Source organism: Ipomoea triloba, chromosome 15 (assembly GCF_003576645.1).
Source record: "Ipomoea triloba cultivar NCNSP0323 chromosome 15, ASM357664v1".
Lineage (NCBI taxonomy): Eukaryota > Viridiplantae > Streptophyta > Magnoliopsida > Solanales > Convolvulaceae > Ipomoea > Ipomoea triloba.
The window spans coordinates 20,190,271-20,204,015 of record NC_044930.1 but is presented as its reverse complement, the minus strand read 5'-3'; the positions used below and the strand labels follow the sequence as shown (position 1 = coordinate 20,204,015).

Below are 13,745 nucleotides of genomic sequence, written 5' to 3'. Positions count from 1 at the left end.
CATTGCGAATTTTTGGGTGTACTTGATTTGTTCATGATACTTCTCCAGGGCGTGATAAACTTGATGCCAAGTCAATAAAGTGTGTTTTCCTTGGGTATTCCCGTCTCCAAAAAGGCTTTAGGTGTTACTGTCTTAAAACACACCGCTTTTATACCTCCTTCGATGTTACCTTTTTTGAAACAACACCATTTTTCTCTTCCACCTCCACTGAGTCTGATTTCCTAGGGGAACCCATTGAAACCACAGAAATTCTCCCTGTTCCTACTTTCTTAGAACCTGTATCTCCCACTATTCCTCAAAAGACCATACCTATTCCTGAAAGAACTGTACCAACTCCCACTATCCAAGAGGAAAGACATATCCCACCATTGTTGTACACCTACCAAAGACGCAATCATCAAGATACCCAAAATACTACAACAATTGAGTCATGTCCTGCGTCATTGTTACCTAATGATACAGCCCAAAATACCATAACTGATTCTCCCATTGCAAGTCGAGTAGGTAACAGATCTACTCGAAATCCTTATCTTATCTATAATTTCCTCTCACATAAACGTTTATCTCCATCATATTGTGCCTTCATTACTAGTTTGTCAACTGTTTTTGTTCCAAACAATGTCAAGGAGGCATTAACTCATCCAGGGTGGACTCAGGCAATGGTTGATGAAATGGAAGCACTCCATTCTTCTAGAACTTGGGAGTTAGTACCGTTACCTCCGGGTAAAACTGTGGTTGGTTGTAGATGGGTATATAATGTGAAAGTTGGCCTAGATGGACAAGTTGATAGACTTAAAGCTCGACTGGTTGCTAAAGGATACACACAAGTTTTTGGCATTGCCTACACGGACACCTTCTCACTGGTAGCCAAGATTACTTCTATCCGCCTCTTATTCTCAATTGCAGCCAATCGCCATTGGCCACTGTATCAGTTGGATATAAAGAATGCATTCTTACATGGTGATTTGAATGAGGAAGTATATATGGAGCAACCCCCTAGATTCAAAGCTAAGACAGGAGCTCATCTTGTTTGTCGTCTTAAACGCTCTCTCTATGGGTTGAAGCAGTCTCCATGTGCATGGTTTGGGAGATTTAGAGATGTTGTCCAATGATTTGGCATGATTCAAAGCAAAGCCGATCACTCTGTCTTCTATAAACACACATGTTAGGAATAAAATTGTAATAGTTTTGATGAGCCATTTTGTAATTTTTAGAAATCCCCTATTTTATTTTTAGAGTGTAGAGTTTGGACCCGGAAGACAAGTCATGACAATAGTTTGGTTCGAATTATTGTCTTATAGAGTTCATTTTACTATGACTCTTGTAAGTCATTTGCTTCCACTATACACATGAGTGTATATGATCCAATGGACAAGGCCAAATTATCTTTGCTAGAAGACACAAGTTTGAATCCTATTGAGAACATTTTGAGCTTTGGAGAGCAAGGAATGGAGCTAGTAGTATCACGGCTCAAAGTCAAGTTTTGGGTCAATGGAGGAACTTATGGAGTAACTCATGGAGCTAGTCAAAGGCCAATGGAGGAAGTTTAAGTCAAAGCCGAGAAGAAGTCCAAGATCCATTATCTCTACACCATACGCTATACAATGCTAAGAAGGATCAAATATATTTATTTGATGGACATGACCGAATGAGCTGAAATGGAAAAATGGTTGAAGCCTTGAGCATATACCTAAAGGTCCAGTGTTTGAATTTTACTTGTTACATTTTAAATTACAAAAGATGAAGCTTGGGAGCAAGTCACACGGCCAAGTCTTTGGAGCTAGTTTTTGGTCAATAGAGCAAGTAATGGAGCTAGCAAAGTCAAATGGAGCAAGTCAAAGTCAAAGTAGAGCAACTTTGCATGGATTGCACATGCGTGAACACTACATCAATTATACACGCGTGAAAGGCACTATAGAGCAACTTGTGGAGGAACATCTAGTGCAACTTATACTTAGCTAAATTTACATGGTTCAGTTTTTACAAAGTTCCAGTACGTGATGGTATGAACTAGAAGAAATCTGAAGGTGGTGATTTTCTGAAGATCTGGTGTTGTGTGTATAGTGGTGAGGGTGAATGTGGTATGGAAGTGGTAAAACGAAGAGTCAAGACTCCCCGAGTGTCGTGTCTCTCAAGGATGGCGAATGGGAGCCGAATTTATGTTAGCATTTAAGAGGTTGATAGGTAAGAGTTACAAGAATCAAAGGGAGAGGTGTTGTTCATGGTTGGTTTTGAAGTTAAAAAGGGATAGAAAATACAAAAGGTAAAAGGAAGGGGTGCATGCCAAAGTTAAGCTAAAGGATTGATTATCGTAGGTAGCTTGGAATTGGGTTTCGGGATTGATCTAGGGAGTCATGGTATTAGTACCGAGTGGCGTCACACTCAGACTCTCAATCCTCATTCGGTTGAGGCATTTTATCGAACACCTTGCCTACCACTCCTCTCGGATCTCATCCTTTCGGATTAAGAGCGGAGATATAGATGAGTTGGGCTCGTGAGAGGCCGCTATCGCGCACACTCTCACTTCCACTCGGTTCACTAACTATCCCGGCCGGAAATAGAAGCAAAGATTGAACAACATCATCCATACATTCATCAATCATACTCCCACAATACCAAGATCATAATATCAAATTATAAGCATCAATTCATAGATCAACAAGGGCACACACACCCAACTACTCTACTCTACCATAATAAACATAAATAGAAGCAATATAAACAATGCAAGAATATAAAAGAGTAAACTTTATATTAATAGAAGAGAAATTATACCTAAAGAAGCTTGAANAATGCATTCTTACATGGTGATTTGAATGAGGAAGTATATATGGAGCAACCCCCTAGATTCAAAGCTAAGACAGGAGCTCATCTTGTTTGTCGTCTTAAACGCTCTCTCTATGGGTTGAAGCAGTCTCCATGTGCATGGTTTGGGAGATTTAGAGATGTTGTCCAATGATTTGGCATGATTCAAAGCAAAGCCGATCACTCTGTCTTCTATAAACACACATGTTAGGAATAAAATTGTAATAGTTTTGATGAGCCATTTTGTAATTTTTAGAAATCCCCTATTTTATTTTTAGAGTGTAGAGTTTGGACCCGGAAGACAAGTCATGACAATAGTTTGGTTCGAATTATTGTCTTATAGAGTTCATTTTACTATGACTCTTGTAAGTCATTTGCTTCCACTATACACATGAGTGTATATGATCCAATGGACAAGGCCAAATTATCTTTGCTAGAAGACACAAGTTTGAATCCTATTGAGAACATTTTGAGCTTTGGAGAGCAAGGAATGGAGCTAGTAGTATCACGGCTCAAAGTCAAGTTTTGGGTCAATGGAGGAACTTATGGAGTAACTCATGGAGCTAGTCAAAGGCCAATGGAGGAAGTTTAAGTCAAAGCCGAGAAGAAGTCCAAGATCCATTATCTCTACACCATACGCTATACAATGCTAAGAAGGATCAAATATATTTATTTGATGGACATGACCGAATGAGCTGAAATGGAAAAATGGTTGAAGCCTTGAGCATATACCTAAAGGTCCAGTGTTTGAATTTTACTTGTTACATTTTAAATTACAAAAGATGAAGCTTGGGAGCAAGTCACACGGCCAAGTCTTTGGAGCTAGTTTTTGGTCAATAGAGCAAGTAATGGAGCTAGCAAAGTCAAATGGAGCAAGTCAAAGTCAAAGTAGAGCAACTTTGCATGGATTGCACATGCGTGAACACTACATCAATTATACACGCGTGAAAGGCACTATAGAGCAACTTGTGGAGGAACATCTAGTGCAACTTATACTTAGCTAAATTTACATGGTTCAGTTTTTACAAAGTTCCAGTACGTGATGGTATGAACTAGAAGAAATCTGAAGGTGGTGATTTTCTGAAGATCTGGTGTTGTGTGTATAGTGGTGAGGGTGAATGTGGTATGGAAGTGGTAAAACGAAGAGTCAAGACTCCCCGAGTGTCGTGTCTCTCAAGGATGGCGAATGGGAGCCGAATTTATGTTAGCATTTAAGAGGTTGATAGGTAAGAGTTACAAGAATCAAAGGGAGAGGTGTTGTTCATGGTTGGTTTTGAAGTTAAAAAGGGATAGAAAATACAAAAGGTAAAAGGAAGGGGTGCATGCCAAAGTTAAGCTAAAGGATTGATTATCGTAGGTAGCTTGGAATTGGGTTTCGGGATTGATCTAGGGAGTCATGGTATTAGTACCGAGTGGCGTCACACTCAGACTCTCAATCCTCATTCGGTTGAGGCATTTTATCGAACACCTTGCCTACCACTCCTCTCGGATCTCATCCTTTCGGATTAAGAGCGGAGATATAGATGAGTTGGGCTCGTGAGAGGCCGCTATCGCGCACACTCTCACTTCCACTCGGTTCACTAACTATCCCGGCCGGAAATAGAAGCAAAGATTGAACAACATCATCCATACATTCATCAATCATACTCCCACAATACCAAGATCATAATATCAAATTATAAGCATCAATTCATAGATCAACAAGGGCACACACACCCAACTACTCTACTCTACCATAATAAACATAAATAGAAGCAATATAAACAATGCAAGAATATAAAAGAGTAAACTTTATATTAATAGAAGAGAAATTATACCTAAAGAGTTCTTGGATCTACATCTTCATCTTCAAATCCTAAATCTATTCTAAGGAGGAATGTTTTCTTCCCCAAAGGGGAAGAATTTGGAAAGAGAAATCAGATCTATAGCTATTGGGGGCTGCTAGGAACTGATCCAAAAGACCTATAAAGGGCATATATATAGCCCCCAAAATCTCGCCCTAATAATTTCCGCGCTGTGTCGCGTCCACGCGGCTCACACGCGTGTGAGCGTGCGTGGGAGCAATCCAGTGAGCAACCACGCCGCTCACACGCGTGTGAGCGTGCGTGGTGAAGTTTGCTTCTTCTGTCTTCTTCTATGTTGTAGCTATCGTCGATACGGTTCCATAGCCACATGCCTCGCCTCATTCGGACATTCCTAGCTCCGGTTACGTCTGTTTTACTGAAGTGTCGCCGGAATGCCCTGCGAAGTGCAAGAATTGTGCAAATTTTATAAAAACACACAAGATTAGTCCCTAGACCTATATGCAATGAAATTAACCTATCTTAGCATGTTTCTAGGCCTAATGGACATCTATTATAGCATACTTCACACCTAAATGACCCCTAAAATATGGCTACTTTTGGCACTTATCAAGATCATTGTTAATACTCAAGCAAGAACCACCCGGAAAATATTTTAAAAGATCAACTTGCCCAAAGGATCAAATCAAGATTGCAATAAAGTCAAAAATATCAAGCTCTGAAGGATACAAAGTCCGCAATATCAAGCTGAGAAGGCAACAAAGTCAAAAATTGGAGGCTACAAGTTTCAAGGATCAATCAAGCCGTAAAAGAAGACTTTGTGAGCAATTTACAGAGGTAATTTGTCAAAAGTTACCAGCGACATTAAATGGGCAGATCAAAATGAAGATTTTATCAGATCAAATTGGCAAGTTATCAGATCAACGGTATGGTCATTAAATGAGAAGGTATGGCCATCAAGATCAGATTGGAATAACCAATCAGAGAAGGTATGGCCATCAAGATCAGATTGGAATAACCAATCAGATCAAGTGAACGTTCAAAATTTAGATTGGAATAACCAATCAGATCAAGTGAACGTTCAAAATTTTGAATGTTCATAACGGGCAAATAATTCCTTGAATTATAAAAAGCCCAAGAAGACTTGAAGAACAGCACGAGATACAGAGGTGACGGTAGAGAACGGACAAGAAAGTGGTATTGAGCGATGAATGCAATCAAAATACAAAGTGCTGAGATTTTGAGCTATACACGAGAGAAATTCAAGTCTTAAAAAAGAAATCTTTATTTCTTTAAACAAAAGTTGTATTTCTACTGAGAGTAGAAAGGAGTGTAGCTGGGTGCGTAACACTCGGGTGAACTAAGTGCAGCTTTGTGCGTAACACTTAGTTGGAACGTAGCTTTGTGTTTAGCGTTCGGGAACGTAGCTTTGTGCGTAGCGTTCGGGGAGCGTAGCTTTGTGCGTAGCGCTCGTGAGCTTAGCTGGGTGCGAAGAGCTCGTGGTTGAGTGTAGCTTTGTGCGTAGCACTCGGGAGTTTCACTATTGTATCTGGGTGATTGAAGATAGTGGAAACCTTCCTTGGAGCAAGGAAGAAGTGGAGTAGGAGAATTACACCATCTCCGAACCACTATAAATCTCTGCCTCTCATTTACTTTACTGCACTTTACATATTTGCATGTTTTAACTCACTAACCCTTTACGTACTGTGTTGATCATATCATCTAGGTTTGTGTGTTCCCACGTTCGCATGTGGCTCAAACTTTGCATACATATTCCTTGAGCTATTTAAGTCTTTCTATCGTATTGCATGTCAAGTATCTCTTCAGTTTTACGCAGTTTTGTTTTATAGCACTTTACCGTACGATATTCCGCTGCACATTTCAAGTTGAATTTATTCACTTGAAATCTCTCTGGTTGAAGTGTTATAAAGTTTTTAATTGTTTGAGAAGTCTATTCACCCCCCCCCCTCTAGACTTCTCCCACCCTATCGGGACAAACAAGACACTTAGACAAAGCATATATCTTGTAGTTTATGTTGATGATATTGTCATTACAGGGGATGACAGTGAAGGAATAAATCAGCTTAAGAAACATTTGTTTCAACATTTTGAGACAAAAGATCTTGGAAAATTGAAGTATTTTCTTGGGATTGAAGTTGCTCAATCCAACCAAGGTATCCATGTGTCTCAGCGGAAATATGTTTTAGATATTCTTGAAGAAACAGGAATGACTAACTGCAAACCGGTTGACACACCTATGGATCCAAATGTCAAACTTCTTCCAAGACAGGGGGAGCTCTTATCCGATCCAAGCAAGTATCGGAGATTAGTTGGTAAGCTACTGTACTTGACTATCACTCGGCCATATATCTCTTTAATTGTAAGTGTAGTTAGCCAATTTTTGCAAGAGCCATGTCAAAGTCATTGGGATGCAGCCATCAGAATTTTGAGATATGTGAAAAGGTCTCCTGGAACAGCATTGCTCTACAAAGATCATGGACACACAGAAATTGTTGGCTATACAGATGCAGATTGGGCTGGATGCCCTTGGGATAGGAGATCAACATCAGGATATTGTATTCTACTTGGAGGAAATCTTGTTTCTTGGAAAAGTAAGAAACAAAATGTGGTTGCACGCTCAAGCGCAGAAGCAGAATACCGAGCAATGGAACTTGGAACATGTGAGCTAATTTGGGTGAAACAACTTCTTATAGAACTCAAACTCTACCAGCCCAGTCCCATGAAATTAATTTGTGATAATCAAGCAGCGCTACACATTGCATCTAATCCTGTATTTCATGAAAGAACCAAACATATTGAGGTTGATTGTCACTTTGTACGAGAGAAGATTGCATCCGGAGATAGTGTTACCACTTTTGTTGGGTCAAATGAGCAACTTGCTGATATCCTCACCAAATCTCTCCGTGGACCTAGGATTGAGTTCATTTCTAGCAAGCTAGGAGCATTTGATTTATATGCTCCAGCTTGAGGGGGAGTGTTGAAATATTTTATGCAATATTAGGCAGCAGTATTTGTTAGGCAGCAGCAGGTTAGGCAGCAGACAGCTTTGTTTGGCAGCAGTAACTTTGGACTTTTAGTGCAGAGTTGTCTTTCCCTTATATGTATAAATAGAGATGTATCACTTAGCATGTGTAATAACAGTTTATGAAGTTTTATCTTTAATTCTCAACATAAATAAATAATTAAAAAACAAAAACAAAACATACACAAAAAGCAGACAGTCCCCCTCCTGTCGACTTTTGCTCTTTTTTTTTCTTAAATTTTTTTATTTAAAAATTATTTAAATCATTTTTAAAATATAAATTAATTTGATAGAAGGATCAAATGTGATACAAATTACAAAATTTTGCACTTCATTTTAATCCAAGGAGTAGTAACCTATTAAACAAGTCATTTAGGACTCAATTGCACTTTTTTGCAGGTTTAGGGGGCTTGAATGGAGCTTTTTTCTCTTAGAAGACTCAATTGCATTATCCAATATACTTAAGGGGCTAATTTGACACTTTTCCCTTTCAAATTTAAATTATTAGTGAAATAAATAAATAGTTATATGTGCAAAAGAACTAGTGAATGTTTGAGTCTTCAAACCGAAATCCGAATCGAACCAAACTAAGCCAAAATCAAACTATTTCAAAGCGAACTGAAACCAAACCGAATTAAAATTTGAAACCGAATAGTTTCATTTTTTGAAAATCAAATAAACCGAAACCAAATCGAACTAGAATAAAAAAAACGAAAACCAAAATGCCCACTCCTAAAATTTCCTATCACGAATGTGAGAAACAATGTGATTCTTAATTTTTCATGAACGTTATAAAAAATTAACTAAAAACAAAATTTAAGAATTTCATATTCTTTTGAATCAAATAAACCAAATAAGAGAATATCATATTACAATATTTATATTCATGGAGTTACGTAAGATAACCTAAACCAAATCAGATGTCTTCTTAGTACAAGTTCATATTTATCTCGACGTGCACATTTCTATATTTCCTATTGGGTATGGTTAGTAGTGTGTACTTGTTTATATTTTCATCAGACTTCCTAACATACGAGTGACCTCTATCTACTGTCTCAACTTGTCATTTACCAACCAAAAAAAGAAAAAAGAAAAAAGAAAAAACCAGCTTTATTAGGTAATAATTTATATAATACTCAAATATATAATGTCGATATATTATTACAATTGAAAAATATAAGAAAATATATGGTGGAGCCGTGGAGGTATGTGCGTGGTAATAATAATTGGAAAAGATAACGAAAGTTATAATGGTAGGGCTATTTTTGACAAAAAAAATATTGATAGTAAGACTCTTATAACATTATAATATATATATATATATATATATATAATTCAAATGCGGCGGGGAGCTCCCATGGGTCGTGCGGCCTAATCTACGTTGTCAGATTTCATTAATCCAACTGAAATTCGCGGATGTTTAAGTGGGGGTATTATGGTAATTTTAGTGTGTGTGTGTGTGTGTGTATATATATATATTACATGAATTGAAATGGTGCATTTTAGTACATAGTATGGTGTGTTTGAATACATGTTGTAGTGCGTTTTATTACGTATGTTGGTGCATTAAATGTGTTGTGGAATGGTGTGTTTTAATACATCTTCTGGTACATTTTAATACGTCATCTGGTGCATTTTAATATGTAGAATGGTATGTATTTTAACACGTGTTTCTAATAAGTGTGTTGTGGAATGATGTGTTTTAATCCGTCCTCTGGTGCATTTTAATACGTTGAATGGTGTGTATTATAACACATGTTTTCTAATAAGTGTAATAGTGTATGTTTATAATCTGGGATGGGGATTTTCAACGAGTGAAATTGTGCATTTTAACACATTTTGTGGTGCATTTTAATACGTAGAATGGTGCATATTTTAGCACATATTTTCTAATATTTGTAAATAGCATATGGTTATAATCTGACATGAGGCACGTTGTGGTACATTTTAATACGTAGAATGATGCGTTTTATCACGTATATTGATGAATTTTAAGTGAATAGGTGTATTTGGTTATAGTGTGGAATGATGTGTTTTATCGATCCTCTGGTGCGTTTTAGTACGTAGAATGGTGCGTTTTGTAGCATATATATATATATATTACGCGTTGATTTGATGACTTGATCTCATCTAATGGCTGAAAATAGGCCGCACAGCTATACCTAATGACCAGGCCGCACCTGATGATGACTATATATATATATATATATATATATATATATATATGCATATATATATATATATATATATATATATATATATATATATTCAAATATGGTCGCGCCTTCCCGTGCGGTCGGTTCGGAATACACCACTGTCTATACAAATATGCACAACTCAATGATAAAATGCACCACGATGAAAATACACACACACACACGCACACACACACAAACACACCACACACCCAAAATAATGCACCATCACTCCCCTGCCCCTAATTGTGTATTTCCTAACACTGCGTGGTGTATATTTGCATACCTAATAGCACATATTTGTGTTGTGCATTTTCTAACATTGAGTGATGTATATTTGTATACATAGTGGTGCGACCGCACTGACCGCACGTTAAGGCGCGGCCACACCTGATTATGACTATATATATGTGTGTGCGTGGGTGAGAACATTAGTGAATAACCAATTACATTATAATTTAATTAGATAATTTTCGGTGCAAAACGATAAGCAACCTTAAGTATGGAAATTAAAATTATAATTTAATTAGATAAATTTACATCAAATAATAAAGTATCATTACCTTGTGGTTAAGTGGCATGAAGTATGGCTCTGAGTCTTAGTGGAAGCAGTATTGATTCTTTGTGTTTTTGTGCTTGAGTAGATTGAGAAAATATATACGAATAAATACTAAATAGTACATTGTAATAGAGTAAACAATATTAAAAAAATAATAATAAAGTATTATTATCAATTTTATTTAATTTTTTTGAAATACTCATTTTTTTTTCAATGTAATATCTTTTCTATACTACCCATTTTATTTAATTTAGGAGGCCATCACTTTTCATTTATTAATCCACGAAACATTCAAACCCGACAACGTAATTTTCTATCACATTAATAAATGTACCACGCTTTCCCTGATGTTTAATCACGTTGTCCTGTACTGCCTTATTTCTTTTAGGTAAAGTGTCAATTAGCACCATGAACTATATTCAATTATTCATGTCGCACCTGGAACTTTCATATTGTATATATCGAGCCACAAATCAAAAGAAAAAATTCACCTAGAACTTTTAACAGGTTTCCCTATCTTTCTGCTGACATGGCGCAGGTTTCTCACTGAAGTGGCATTTTCTTTTAACCTTATGTTGTCCATGTAAGCATTTACATATTAAAAATTAAAAGTTGATTTAAAAGTTGAGGACTAAAAGTGGCGGTGCCATCAATGTCGGGGGACCTCCACTGGTATTTACTCATTTTTGTTTTGTGTTATGACTTTTTGTGTCTTGCGTTATGAAATTTTGTACTTTATGAGATTGAATTATGTACCTGAAAAAATTAGTAATTGTGTCTTATGTTATGAATTTTTGAGTCTTTATGTTGTAAAATTTTGTGCCTATGAACACAAATTATGTACTTAAATCATATTTGAAAAATAAGTACATATATAATGTGTGTATGTGTCTTGTGTTATGATTTTTGTGTCTTGTGTTATGAAATTATGTACCTTAAGAGTATGAATTATGTACATCGTCTTTTCAATCGAGTTGGATCCAGAATGCTATGCTACGTGTAAGACGATTGAGATATGTGTAATGAAATTCTGTTCCTTACAAGTATGAATTCTGTACGTCGTTTCAATCCATGGTCCATAATGCTATGTGGACTCTAGTCCATGATATAAATTGTCGTTCAAAGATAGTGGAAATCTTGCGAAAGATTAATTTTTATAATTGCTTAAGTGCTGATTTTGAAGATTAAATTAAGCCCAAATCAGTCATATTATTTTTTTCCTTCATTAATTAAAATGTTTGGCATGAGAGAAAAAACACTTTTATATTTAGAAAGGATTTCTTAAATCTTTTTCTAAATAGAACTATCTTTACTTACTTTCTACGTTAAGTTTAAGAGTCTTTTTTCCATTGTAACTACAATGTCGCACCTCTACCTATGAATAGGGCAATGCCATAAAAGCTTTGTAATATCTTTTCTTTCAATAAAACTCTTAAGTCTTTCTTTACACTAGTGTAAGAAAGTAAGAAACCTTATTGTTAATTGTGAACTCAATGAGTGGCTAGCTCGCAAACTCAGCTAGCAATTTATTCGTGGACTCGAATCATTCTCTCTCTTCAACCTTATTAGATTTAGGTTGGTGGACTTGTTCTTGAATCGAATGAAACTAGATCCAACTCTAGTTGGTCGAAGATTGCATCATCAATGTACTTGAAGCTACAATGTGATTTTTTTTAAGTCTTTGAGGATTTGAGACTAAAGGGTTTCACGTGAGATCTAAGATATTTTTATCCATCTAGATCTTTGAGAGCTATCTTGGAGCAATACTCTATTTTATTTGAACCTAGAATTAGGTTCATATAAAAAACAAGTGTAAATATCCGAATTACCCCTCTAAAATTACCAAAATTAAAAAAATAAAATAAAAACCATAAAAGCACAATCGCACAGTTTTCTAAATAGAGTACGTGTCCAAATTTGACCATAATTTTTATGTGGGAGAGTGTTCGCATATGAATGAAAATCTCTCTATACACACACGAGCCTGTAAGAATGGCGCATTATGTTACGGTTTTTTTTTTTTTTTTTTTTTTAAAGATGGTGACATTTCTCTTATAGTCTTATTAAATTAAATAAATTATGCGTTTCTTTAATTTAGATGTTTATAATGGCTTTATTCAAAAAATATATATTCATTGTCAAAAAATTAAAAAAAGAGATATAATTTAATTAGTTATGTTGTCTTTATTTTCTACAATAAAAATTATTCATTATAAAAAAAATTAAAAAGAGATATAATTTCATTAGTTATATAGTCTTTATTTTCTACAATAAAAATTATTCATTATAAAAAAAAATTTAAAAAGAGATATAATTTCATTACTTATATTGTCTTTATTTTCAACAATGCAAAAATTCATTACCTTCAAATTCATTAATTAATTATATCGACTACATTATTCATTATTTTTTTTTCTTTTTACACTATCTTGTAATTAAATATTCTACATCAATGTTATAATACTAAATAATGTTATATATTTATTAACCAAGTATTCTATTAATAACATAGAAAATTTCTTGAAAAAAATAATTTGAAACCAATCATATTAACTACTTAGGGAGGATTTGTTGACAAAGAAGACATTCAAATAACCCAATAAATTGAAATGAAAAGCTACCCCGTAATATTTTTTGGACTACATCACAGTTGTTCACTTTAAAGGTAAATCGTATTTCTTTATTAATATGATTTAAAATGTATACATTTTTATTACCAAAAATAGTATTTATTTATACTATCATTTTTAGACTAAGTATTTTGACTATCGTTTTTACAAAATTCCAAACATTTATTTTAGTGACAATTATAATCAATCTCTCATATATTATGTTGCATTCATATACTTTGAATTACCAATTTAAATAAAAAAAAAGTCAACATTCAATTACATATGCATGAACATCTCCTCTATTCGCGCGTGTGAAAAAACTAGTTTCTTTAAATAAAATAAAATTTTGAATAAATAAATACGGAGAATATAACTATCCCAAAATGATGTGTATTTAAACTTCTTGACAAACCAATGCAGTTTTAGATCGAATGTATTTAACCTAAAATAATGCACGTGAAAATTTATATATATTTATCTCAAAAATGATGTGATTTAAACTTTTCCTAGACGCCAAAGACCTTGTGGTCAAGTGGCATCTGGTATCCCAATTAACATTCCCACATGAATGATAGGAGTGGGTTGAGAAAGTAGTTATGAACAGATACTATATTGTAATAGAGTCAGTAGTACTCACAACAACAAACTTTTCCTAGACATAATTAGGCCAAAACGAACATATTTTCTCAAAAATGATGCAGATTTTTTTTTGGGGGGGGGGGGGGGGGG

At 35.2% G+C, this 13,745-nt stretch overlaps 1 protein-coding gene across 1 annotated transcript; it reads left to right on the top strand.

Moving 5' to 3' along the window:
* Positions 1 to 1,367: 1,367 nt before the first annotated feature.
* LOC116005841 (uncharacterized mitochondrial protein AtMg00810-like) lies at positions 1,368 to 7,596 on the top strand. The gene is made up of 2 exons (XM_031246078.1): positions 1,368 to 1,524; positions 6,665 to 7,596. Exons 1-2 carry the CDS (start codon positions 1,368 to 1,370, stop codon positions 7,594 to 7,596), a joined length of 1,089 nt encoding a protein of 362 aa, XP_031101938.1.
* The last annotated feature ends 6,149 nt before the right edge of the window (positions 7,597 to 13,745 follow it).